The sequence below is a fragment of the Passer domesticus genome, chromosome Z (genome assembly GCF_036417665.1).
Source record: "Passer domesticus isolate bPasDom1 chromosome Z, bPasDom1.hap1, whole genome shotgun sequence".
Lineage (NCBI taxonomy): Eukaryota > Metazoa > Chordata > Aves > Passeriformes > Passeridae > Passer > Passer domesticus.
Window position 1 is genome coordinate 61,691,378 of NC_087512.1, and position 12,404 is coordinate 61,703,781.

A 12,404-nucleotide genomic window follows, 5' to 3' on the forward strand; every position below is an offset into this window, starting at 1 on the left:
GAAAGGCTGAAATTTCCCTTGTGGCTTCTCTTCCAGTTCAATTTGTTGAAAAGCCAAACGGCACATAGGTCTGGACTGTTCAAATTTATAGCTAGTAGTAATGAACAAACCAAAATCAGTTCTTAAATCCTGCTCTGTGTAAGACTAAATGGAAAGTGAAATACCCAATTGAATTAAAAAGGAAGTAGACCAAGAATTTTCTTTGAGTTTGTAATTTTCATTTAGTGTTTTCTGGTAGTTTTTCTTGTTGGCAATGTATTTTCTGCTTTGTATATTTCATGCTTAAGATTCAATAAATGTTTAAGGTGCAATAAAATGTACTTTGTTCTTTTGTATGCAGCTCCAAATCTTAATTTCAGGGAGGGTATGTGCCTTCCTTTAACAGCCTTCTCTGCAGAAGTGTTTCAAAGTCAGTCCAAAAAGAGACTTTTGCAACTGGCTGCAATGTTTGCCCACAGTGGTGATGAATCTGATGGTTGAAGCAAATACAAAGAACTTTGTAGGGTCCACTTTGATCACTGGGTGAGATTAAGAACAAAACAAAAAATGACAAAACAGGATGACCCTAAACATTGTGATTAGGACTAAACAGTTAGGTTTACATCCCAAATTGTTTTTTACTAGGTATATTGATAAAGCAATGAGAAAAATGGGAGGAAACATACTTACTGAGATTGATAGCTAAACTTTAGTTACCAGAGGATTCACAACAACCTCTTTTCAGCAGTAACTCTGAGTAACTCTGATCCCTGTTATATTGACTGTTAATTCCTTTCTGCTTTAGGGAATTTGGGCAGCTTGCCTTAGATGTGCTGGACAAAGCATTCAAACAAAATGAGCAGATGGCCATGAAGTTGCTGACCTATGAACTGAAAAACTGGAGCAACTCAACTTGCTTGAAGCTGGCTGTGTCTGTGGGGCTGCGGCCTTTTGTGTCCCACACGTGCACACAGATGCTGCTGACCGACATGTGGATGGGACGCCTGAAGATGCGGAAGAACTCCTGGTTTAAGGTAGCATTGGTCTGCTTTTTTATGACCATTTAGGTGCTTTTTAGATGCTTAATATATGTTTTTTTGGTTATGGACACAACTAATGCAGCTTCAGACAGCTATGTTAAGCATGTGTTGGAATGTGTACATGAGTATCTGGGAAACAAAAGCAAGGGAGGGCGGGAAAACAGTACTTGCTCCTGTTTTATTTCTTTGCAAAAGCATGGGTGGAATGACATTAGGATGAACGATTTTTTGTTGCTCTTCCCATTCTCTCAGCACTTTTTAATCCTTCCTCACCTGCTCTTGCTTCCCCACATTGCCTGTTCCCTGGCAGAGCTGCTGGTGGGCAGGATGCTTTCCAGACAAAAGGAGCTGTATTGAAAGCATCCCCAGATACAATGACACTCTTCAAAGCCAGAGATCAGCAAGAGCAGCACAAATCTTCAGAGGCTGTCAGACTGTGTGACACAGATTCCCAGCACCAAGGACTTCTTCCCCAGCCAGTGGAATTGCACTGGGTTTGTGCTGGCACCAGACATGGTTAACCGTGGCCTTAGGTTTATGCTATCACTGCTTAATAAATTTAGTACCTCTCTTTTAGGTCATTATGAGTATTCTCCTGCCTCCCACCATCCTGATGCTGGAGTTCAAAAGCAAAGCAGAGATGTCTCATGTGCCTCAGTCTCAAGACTTCCACCAGTTATGGTATCATGGAGAACAGAGCCCAGTCAGCTCTAAAGATACTTTGGTTAGTCTGTGTGGATCAGTCATTTGTGTGCCAGAGTCTGTCTGTTTACCACAGTGCAGTTCTGAGGAGTGGGAAGATGCTGATCAGGTGGAATGAAATGGCTGGAGGCCAGTTCTCTCCAGAAGTATGGGTTAGATCCCTAGTTTGGATAAGGACTTAAGTGAATGTGGTACAAGTTACTTCATCTGTCCTTGATGTCACCTCTGTGCTGACCATAATGAGAAATCCTTCCCAACCTCACATGTATTGCTAGTGCAGGAAGGGAGCAGCCCCACCTGAGGCAGCTAGGAAAAGTGCTCACACACGTTCTGCTTAATTCTGATTTTATCTATTAGTCTCTAGCAAAAGTCCAGGCTACTGATTTTCCTTAAATACTCTTATACAAAATACTAAAAAATATACAGACAGTGTAGCTGTGCCATATAGACCATCTTTCACAGAGTGTGTGTTGATTGTTGCAAATGAGATATTTGTAACCAGACAAAACCCCGCTCAGTAATGGTTGGTGTATTTAGACATTTTTGTCTGTCTTCCCTCTGAAACAACACTACCTTTGCAATTATATACCATTGTTTTTTACTTTTAAAATGTTGTTTTCTTTTAAAGAAGGGTTATGATGTAGAAAAGGCTGTTCAGAAGTCTGATGAAAGCCAAGGAGATGGTGGACAAGGAAACCTGCCTGGAACTAGAAAAATCTATGAGTTCTACAATGCACCAATTGTCAAGTTCTGGTTTCATACGGTTAGTAATCATTCTAGAACTTGGACTGATAAACCCCTCCTTTGGTCCTTCAAATGCCACTTAATCCTGCTTTTACTTTTTCTAGCATGGATTTGCAGTCACTTAGTGGTGGGTGTAGATGGGAAGCTATTTGAATGGTTGAAAGCCAATTCTCTAACAGTTAACTGTAAAGATTGTCTGCTACAATCATGCAACTGAACTAAAAAAAACCCACAAACACAAAAGCCCAGAAAAACAAGTATAAGGAACTAAAGAAAAACTCAAGCACAGCCTTTTACAGTGGTTAGTTGCAAAGCTGACATAGATTTGAAGGTGGCCTTCTGTACCTTTAATAGTTCACTGATATTCATGTTCCTTTCTTTAAGAACTGTTTCTGGAAAAGCAAATATTTATCTATAAGAGATCATTTGCTATAGGAAATGTGCATTTATTAAATTAGTTTCAGTAACCCTGTGTCAGCAGAGCACAGGATGTTTAAGATCAGGCTGTGATCATATGTGTTTTCCACCTAATATTGTTTCTGTGTTTTGGAAGGCACAGATTAACCAGCAGTGACTTATTTAACTTTGAGAATTGTTGCTCGTCCCTAGAGAAGTCTAGGATAAAGGCATAAGACTGCCTTCGCATTCACAGAATGGTGTGCAGATCACAGAATAAAATCACAGAATAGTTATTGTTGGAAGGGACCTGTGGAAGCCATCTAGTCCAACATCCAAGATAAAAACATCTGTCTCTTCTATGGGGATGAGCATATGCTGCAATTGTTTATCTTCTGTTCCTACCTATTTTTACAGCATTAAAGTAACAATTTCCAGTGTTGTTTAGGGACATGCCCATAAAACGAAAGCAAAACAAAACAAAATTTTTGAGAACTGGAATAAAGATTCTGGGCTCAAAAATGTGGCAGTGTCCCAGGAGTTTGAGTACCTGTAGTGAAGGCAATCCGCTGTTTTATTTGCAGAAATTTATTAGATGTTTTTGTGTGTATGGATTATACACTGTGTGTTTTGCAGATGTCATACTTGGCATTCCTCATGCTCTTTACTTACACTGTGTTGGTGAAGATGGAACCAAGACCAAGTGTGCAAGAATGGCTTGTTATCATTTATATTTTCACTACTGCTATTGAAAAAGTCAGGGAGGTAAGTTTTCCATTCGTGCTTCTCATCTTTCTTATAAATCAGGGAATACCTCTCTGAAGAATGCTAAATCCTGCTTTATTTTTATGGATAACTATGTATAGCATTTATTTATTGGAAGTCTTTTACTAGAAGACCAATTCTTGGGGCATCAAAATGCATCTTAAATTTTGGCCTTGATTCTCCACTTTTCTGTGTAGAGCTGATTGGTAATGTGTAGGTGACTGCAGAATTGAGATCTAGAATCTTAATGTAGGCATCTGGTCCTTAATTTTCTTGAGCTGACCATTAGACTTCTAGTAATAAAATTTGTCTTTAGATATTTAATCTGAGTGAGAACTTGTTATGAATTAATAGATGTTTTGCATAGAATAATCAATGCCTCTCCCTCAAATCTAGCCAGCTTTCCATAAATGCATTTGGAAAAAACCACAATCAACTTTTAATGCTGGATTTATTGAAGACAAAAAAGAAAAAAAAATATTCCAACCAAAATTATCGCAATTATTTGCAGTTGATTAGACCTAAGCTTCTGAATGCACCTTGAGCTCCAAACCAGAGTCTAGGGACAAATGCAGCTATCTATTTCCTCAATTATTGTATCTGCTCTGACATGCCTTCACTGCAGAATCAGCACATAGTAAATAACAATAATATGAATAGTCTTTTGTATGACTTTTGAAATGCCGTATTTTAAGCTAGCCACAAAAAGCCAGCCACAGTTCTAAGAAAAGGATACTGTAAATACAGATCACTCAGAAGACTGTGAAATCACCATCAGAGAGGTGAAGGATTCCAAGGGACAGTAAAAATTCTGGGAATATATCAGAGCTTGGATGGACTTCAAGTTCTGTGTGAACATGAGACAGGACTGAAAAAATCTACACAGAATTTCCTAACTGAGAAAAATATTAAACATAAAATAGCAAGCACTTTTGAAATCATTGTTGCTCTCTTGCACCTTCTTGATGCTGGGACTGCAGAAAGAACATTTCTTCTTTCTAGTATCATTGGTTGGACACTTTGAAATTGATGTCTTTACTTGATTTTCTTTATCCATGTTCTAGTTCTGGTCTGTTGGCAAAGACTTTGTAGGACACTCTGTTTTAGCCATGCAGCTGCTTAGCTGCTGAGGGCCTTGTTATATATAGCTGCAAACCTCTGTTTCTCTAGATTGTATCAAATAATTGTTGAAGCCTTAGGCCCTGTAACTAGTTACTCATGTGAATTAGTCTAGATCACTTGTCTACATTAATGTGTTCGTATGCATAAATTCTTGCAGGATCAGGGCATAACATTTCAAAATCTCTCCTTTGCTTGGTACTTATCAGTGTGATCTCACATAGCACTGCGTAATTGGCCTCACTTGTGGCAATGTGCAAACATTTTATTTGTCTCCTCCCAAGGATTACACTTCATGTGCTTGCTCAGTGAAGCTTAAAATCCCTTTGGGGCACCTTACAGTTCAAGGAGTAAATATTTCATTCTTTACCTTGCTAGTTGCCAGCACTTTTTTTCTTTTAACCTGTCCTTGGCAGAATACAAGGATCTTTCTTTATATTTTTAATCTGAAACAAAGGTCATTTGTTATTCCCAGTGGCAAGGTTAGGCTGGTACTTTCCATGACTTTCGGGATTAATGAAAAGGTCGTTGCAGGTCGTGACCATCCCTCTAGAAAACGCTTGTTAATTTCTAATAATATGTATGTGTAACAATTCTTTACTGGCTGCTCCAGTATTCCACTGAGCTATGTGCCTTTTAGTGAATGGATTCAGGTTCAGGATCCATTTTTTTTCAGGAAGAGCTATCCCATTTGATATGGCATTCTTGAGCAATATGACATGGTAGATTAAGTAAAAAACTCAATTGATGGTGAATGGCAATATATAGTAAATGGGTACAAGACAAAAGGAAAAAAAAAGAAAGGGGGGGAAATAATACATTCCCAAATATCATTAAATAATGCAGACAGAAAAGGTTAAATAATGTATATGTGATTTTATTGGCATTTTATGGTGTTTTTCTCCCAATTCTATCCAGGTATTTATCTCAGAACCTGGAAAATTCTGCCAAAAGGTGAAGGTGTGGATTTATGAATACTGGAATTTTACTGATTCTGTAGCTATCATCCTGTTTATGATTGGTTTTGGTTTGCGGTGGTCCAACCCCCCTGTTCAAACTGCAGGGAGGTTGCTTTACTGCTTGGATATCATATTTTGGTATACTCGGCTTCTTGACCTTTTTGCTGTGAATCAGCATGCTGGCCCATACCTGACAATGATTGGGAAAATGGTAAGTACTGTGCTTTGGAGCAGTATTTCTGTAGCTAAGGCATCTGCCTTCAGGAATATGTAAAACTAGAAGGGACAGAAAAGGAGAAGTGGTCTAATGATTCACAGTGAATGTTTTATCTTGAAAATACCATTTTTTTTGTTTGTGGGTTAACTACAATCAGATTACACTTTTCTTTAATTTATTCACAAAAGCCATTTTTACTTAGTTCCTTGGAAAAGGGTTGCATTTGAGTTAGTTTGCCAATCTAGCTTGGTAACAGGAGAAAGAAAAGTCACTGCCTCTTGGAGATGGGCTCACTGTGACAGGTTGTTCCCCTAACTCTTGGAAGCCGTTTCATTATTGTGCTACTTGTTGATTCAAACAACTATATCCCTGTTTATCTGTCAAAATTTTTGTGAAACCAAAGTTAATCTTGTTTCTCTTTTGTTGTAAGAATTGTTTCTGAACAACTGTCTAGTCCTGAGGGACATGTGAGGATTCCTGCTGTAATTTGCCTCCGTTACTGAAAACTCTCTTAACTTTTATATTCTGTCTTTCATGGCAATTGCTTAGGAGGCAAAATAATTTTCACTGCCGTTCCTTGCTCTCAGTTTGAAAGAAGCACCGTTGAGCAAAATCACCATTGTAAGATCTCTGCATTTTTTAGATCTTGCTTAAGATATAAGAGGAACATGTGAAGCAAGTAGGACTTGTGGCTTTTTTGGGTCTAGGATGATTTTAACATCTACAAAATGCTCATGTAGTCCAGGTCATAGAAACAAAATATTTTTATTTCCTCGAGCATATTAGATTATTACTCGTGGTTTTATATTCTGATTTGTAAAAACAGTGATTGATACTCTTCCCTAAGATGAATGCCTCTTTTACATATAATTAACACAACTAATTCTTTTACACAAACATGTCTTCCAGACAGGAAACATGTTCTATATTGTAATCATGATGGCCATAGTCCTGCTGAGTTTTGGGGTGTCACGAAAGGCGATTCTTTCACCAGAGGAGCCCCCTTCTTGGACACTGGCACGAGATATTGTATTTCAGCCCTACTGGATGATGTTTGGTGAGGTCTATGCTGGAGAAATAGATGGTAGGTAATTTAGAGACTGTAGTTCAACAGCTTAAATTAAATATGTACAGAAGCATGTCCATTTTGGTCTCCTGAGTTTTGACTACCTACTGAGTCTTCCTTAAACAGTTCTGACTCCAGTATACCTGTGTCCATAATGAGTAATACTGCATGAGTGAATTTGAAAATATGAGATTATTTTTGAAAAATAGATAGGTTTAAATGCTAAACCCTTCAAATTTAGTGTTTCAAATTAAATATACTGCAAATATCAGGTCATAGCACACAGGAACTAATACTAAGCTACTTCCTGGTAAGGGGATCTGCCAGTGAAACAAATTTCCAATTAAGTGAATCCAAAGCTGCTGATCTCTTGGAGAAAAGAGAAAAGCTCCCTTTAAGGAAGAAAGAATAAAAGGAGGGAAAAAAAGGGAGAAATAAGTTACCTGGCAACATTCTTAAACAGATAAACCATATGCACATAGGAGAAATAAAACCAATCAATGTAAATAGGAAGAATTGTGTATCTTGATTATGGTTTTGATGAGAGGAACCAAGCATTCCAGAGATATTTAAGCATTACAGATATAAGACACTCCCATGCTGCTGACTGAAGGTATAAGAAAAAATAGAAAAGTAGTTATGCAAAGAGAAATATATATTTAAGGTACATAATTCAGCATAGACCCAATTCATTAAAATAATCTACCACATTGCATCCATTATTACTGCTGAAACAGTCACATGTATTTTGGTTATATAAATCAAAATTCTTTTAATGAAAGCACACTAAGTTTCCCAGTTTAATCCATTTAATCACTTAATAATTTTAAACCTTTAGAAATTTGACACTTCCCAAATCAAGCTATGATTGCTCTAGTGACTCTTTATCCTGCAGAATATGTCCTGAATGTATGGATTCTTCTTTATAAGTATGTTTCAAAGTTTCCTTAAAAGAGTTAAATTTGATTAGAAATTAAAAGGATTGGAAAGTATTTATTTTGATGATTTAAAAACATCAGAAGGGATCCCCTAATTTCCACTATTTGTTGCTTTATGTTTGTGGCGCTCCTGTCTTAAGGATCAAAGACTTGGATTTCAGCTTACTTGGGTAAAAACCATCCCCCAAACACATTTCAGCTGTGTATTTCCCCTTAACAAAGAGTGGAATGACTGGCATAAGAACTGATTTGTATGAAGTGGTGTCTGCATCTTCTGAACAGTTGTAACTAAGGTGGTGATAGCACGAAGAGGTCTCAGTTCTCTTTTTGCTAGAGACTGATCTTTAATTTGGAAATTTAGTGATGTATCTCTGTGAAATTAGTGAGGACTATTCTGTTTCTTGCTGGGACAAATGAGAAGCACAGGCCATTCCTGTGCTCTGCACTGGTTTCTGTGCTATCCATGTATGTCTTTCATTTCCAGTTTGTGAAGCCAATGAAGACTGTCCTCCCGGCTCCTTTCTCACACCATTTCTGCAAGCTGTCTACCTCTTTGTGCAGTATATCATCATGGTCAACTTGCTCATTGCATTCTTTAAGTAGGTACCTTGGTATATTGCTGCAAAAGCAATATACTTACTTTAACACATGTTGTGCCTGCCCTTCTCAAAACGTTTTCACCAAAAATGCCCTAGCAAGGGGACGTTGATGTTGGTGGGTGTACCCCATCAGCCATGGGGGTAAGTCAAATAAAGGAAAGAACAGTGGTAGCCATATGGTGCAAGGAAAGAGATAGTGAGAAGACAGCTAAACTCTTTTGCCACTTAAAAAGAATGTGACTCTGTGAGAGCAGACAATTGCAGGTGGCAAAAACCACAGCATTAATTCATTCCTGAAGTAATTTCCCCTTCCTAAAAGTTGTATTTGCTATACTAAGAGCCTATATAACATTCATCATAGGGTCGGCCAAGTTTTAAACTGGCAGATAAGTAGAAGGTGTTCAAATAAAGAGGATAAAGTAGGAGTATGCTTTTTCTTTAGGAAATAATTTGAAAATTCTTACTTACTTTAAGCAATTTCATATGTTCTAGACTGAAATCTAACAGTAGAGTTTCCAACAATTTGCCTTTTAATATGTGTTGCCATAGTAGAAAGGGTCTTTATAGTAATTCTATAATAATTCATAGTACTTTATCAGTGTCTTTATAGTAATTCTAACCCTTCATGTTTTAGAATTAACTCATTGTAGTGGAGCAAATTCTGTAAAATATTACTAAAGAGCAGCCTAACCCAAGCAGTTATTTAATTTTTCTTAAAGTTCTAGCATTTCTGGGGAAGAAAAAGTCAGCTGCAGGTTAAAAAAATCAAATTAATAAAATAACTCATTCATATGCAAAAAAACCTGAACTATCAAAACTCATTCTATTTCCACATCCAATAAGGAATCCTTTTCCTCTCAAGGAATCAAGCTATTATTTTCTACATGATGTATAATTTTACATGTGTGAAATTGTTATCTGAATGATTTCTGGAACTAAAGCTTTAGTAATGATGACATGGTAAATCTTCTATGAAGTGATTTGATTGTTCCAGAAGTGGGACCAGAAATGGGTGGGTGTGAGAAATACATCTAATTATGTTCTCAGAAGGAAAGTTGATGTTTTTGTGATTATATACTGGCTGTGTAGAATGACAGTGCATCTGAAATGACCAGAAATGGAATGTTAGAAACTACAACCTTTCTTTCCTATGCTTGGGTCTATCATAGTAGACACAGAAAATTATTCAGTGTAGTCACATTTATTAATTTTGCAGTTCCAATGAGTATTCTGCAGAAGAATGGCTCATGTAGCTGAAAACTATTTTGTTGCAGTTTTTCCTTAGCCTGACACCTACTTTTAATCCAGTCCAAAAAGGCAAACAATGCTGAATTCTCAGTTAGGATATGTATTAAAATTTAAATAGTATGACTGGGATTTCAAAGCCATGTCAGTGGCATCTTTTGCCCAGCTTTCATTAATGTGAATGGGAATTGGATCTCCAAATCTGTTAGGCAGCTTTGAAGATCTCATTCTAAGTGCACTAGCTGCAGGCACATGAGTTGCTAAGCTGATTTCCCTCACTGGAGGAATGAGACCAGTATTATATTAGATCTGTGGAGAAGTGTCTTGTGCTATATTGGGAGTATTCCTCACATGAGTGTTTTCCCTCCTTCCTCTCTCCCTCTGTGGCTCTCTCCTCAGTAATGTTTATTTTGATTTGAAATCCATCTCGAACAAGCTCTGGAAGTACAACCGTTATCGCTACATCATGACCTACCATGAGAAACCATGGCTGCCTCCACCATTCATCCTCCTGAGTCACATTGGCCTTCTGATAAAGTGCATCTTCTACCACCAGCCCCCAAATGAGTTGGACCAAGAGGAAGGCGATGTTGGACTAAGTAAGCTGGGAAAAGAAATAGCTCATCATCACTCCCATTACTGTGTCTACAAAAAAGAAAAAAAGAAAAAAAGGGGGTAATGCTTTGCTTTGTGTTTGGCTGTTGCTGTGCTGCATACTGTGCATCAGTTCAGTCATGATACCTCACAACTCTGAGCTGAAATAAAGGGACAGCAATTTATTCTGTAGGAACAAAATAATTTCTTATTTTAAAAGAAATTAAGCAGTACCAAAAATGTAAATTTCTGTACATTTGCCATGAAAAGACCAATAATTCCTTTATCATTACCTGGGGAAAGTAGCTGCAGAGCCCAAGGATAGAGGAGATCCAGTGATTGAGGATGCAGAGAGGCTTCCCACCTCCTTGCTGCTTTTGTCCCTTTGTGCACTGGCTTGTCACTGCACCTTACCTTCACTTTTCCCAGCCTGGAATTCTTCATACCAGGTCTTTCCTAATGCCTCCTTAAGGTGATGCCAGTTCCCTGTCCTACTGTCACCAGCTCTGCCAGGAGTAGCCTGAGCTGTTGTGGGAATGGGACTTCAAGATACTGGGATGGAAATGAATACTCAGTAATGGGGCTTGGTGGTGGGTGTGAGGCAGGGGAAGAGGTGACTGTAGTATATCTAAAATAAATTGGGAAGCATTGATATCTAGTATTATACAGCCTCATCCTTTTTGATGCATTGTACATCCTTGATGCCTTATAATAGAAGTGGGCAGACCTGTTTGGGTTATGCCCCACTTTGAATTTTCTCTGCGGAACATGAATCCCTGAAGATACCTGGCATGCTCACAGGTGGTTACAGAGCTCAAAAACAGGTGTAGCTAATCAATGCTGAGCTACTGTACTGCTCCTCCCTGGTTCAGCTCCCCCATCATGACTGGATGCACCAGCCTGCCTTTGAAGTGCCATTGCTTGTTCTAAACACAGCTTAAGTCAGTGGCATAGCATAGAGGGTGTCTTGTAAGGAGCATTAGTCTGAAGGAAAACTGCTTAGCACATCTAAAAATCCTTGCACAGAAGAGGGCTCATGGTTTCCTTACCTTTCTCTCAGAAGGAGAATTTTTTTCTGTTTAGGCACCTCTGGGTATGTTTTCTATACACTTTTGCTTGATAGCTTTCTCTTTAGTTTTGGTGTTGTTATGATTAACTGGTTTTCACAGCGAGAGCTCAGGGCCACCCTGTGGAAAATAAATACCAAGACACAGAGTAAAATTTTGGAGGGAAAAACACAGGTCAAACAGGGGAGAAAAGTGTCTGGAAGGTGATGAAGTCTCATTTGGAGTGAGAGGGCTCTTCACTGCTTAGCTGTGTGTTGAAACTGAGTACTACATCCTTGCAGCAAACTGCCTTGTTGCTTGGAACAGGCCCCTCTCTGGCAAGTACAGTGAGGACTTTGGTGCATAAAAAAGGACAGAAAAGAGGAGCTTGGAAAATGTGGCGTTTGAGCCACAGAAGCAGCTTTCCACCATATGCATTTTTTTGTACTTCCTTGTAATGGAGCTGTTATCTCAGAAGTCTTGGTGTGCTAGAAGAATAGCACCATGAGCTGCCCAAGTTATGGAGTTTTAAACTTCTGAATGCTTTTTTTCCCCTCAATAATCTTGGGGTGGAGGGTATTAATGTTTTGTACATATGAACTTTTATTAAGCATACCTGAATGTTTTATAGATATGAGCACATTAACCAGTCAGGTGAAAAAAAAAAAAAAAGGCTTTGCAGCTTTGAGCACCTAAATGGACTGTAATTGTTTTAGGCAACTAGCTCTAAATGAATGCCTGGGCTAAAATGAAGTGAAATTTTTGTAAGGTTTACATGTTCATATCTAAGTCTTGTGAATGACACATGTATAACAAAGTACAGGGAAAAAATTGTGAGAAAATTAGTCTTTGTGAGCAGCCATTCAGATATGCATTTTTGAGGCTTTAAAGAGGAGTGTACTGGAATTTTTGTTTGTGTAGTTTTGTTCCCTATGTAAAGAAAAACAAAATCTCACATTTTCATGTATTTGAGTCTTTAGGTCTGATTCATTCTT

The 12,404-nt window shown here is 38.1% G+C and overlaps 1 protein-coding gene across 8 annotated transcripts in view; it reads left to right on the plus strand.

Annotated features, from left to right (window-relative positions):
• The window catches only part of TRPM6 (transient receptor potential cation channel subfamily M member 6), a 98,335-nt gene that overhangs the window by 49,291 nt on the left and 36,640 nt on the right, over positions 1-12,404 (plus strand). For 6 of the 8 annotated variants that reach the window (XR_010352281.1, XM_064403211.1, XM_064403217.1 and 3 more), the window contains 8 exons: positions 785-1,013; positions 1,597-1,743; positions 2,350-2,484; positions 3,498-3,626; positions 5,664-5,915; positions 6,831-7,005; positions 8,410-8,524; positions 10,169-10,368. Coding sequence is in view for 6 of the 8 variants with exons in the window: in XM_064403211.1 (XP_064259281.1) it covers positions 785-1,013; positions 1,597-1,743; positions 2,350-2,484; positions 3,498-3,626; positions 5,664-5,915; positions 6,831-7,005; positions 8,410-8,524; positions 10,169-10,368 (1,382 nt within the window). In the remaining 2 variants the exon portion in view is untranslated. Of the gene's footprint in view, positions 1-784; positions 1,014-1,596; positions 1,744-2,349; positions 2,485-3,497; positions 3,627-5,663; positions 5,916-6,830; positions 7,006-8,409; positions 8,525-10,168; positions 10,445-12,404 lie in introns of all 8 variants that reach the window. The other 2 variants (XR_010352282.1, XM_064403214.1) reach the window with 2 other exon arrangements.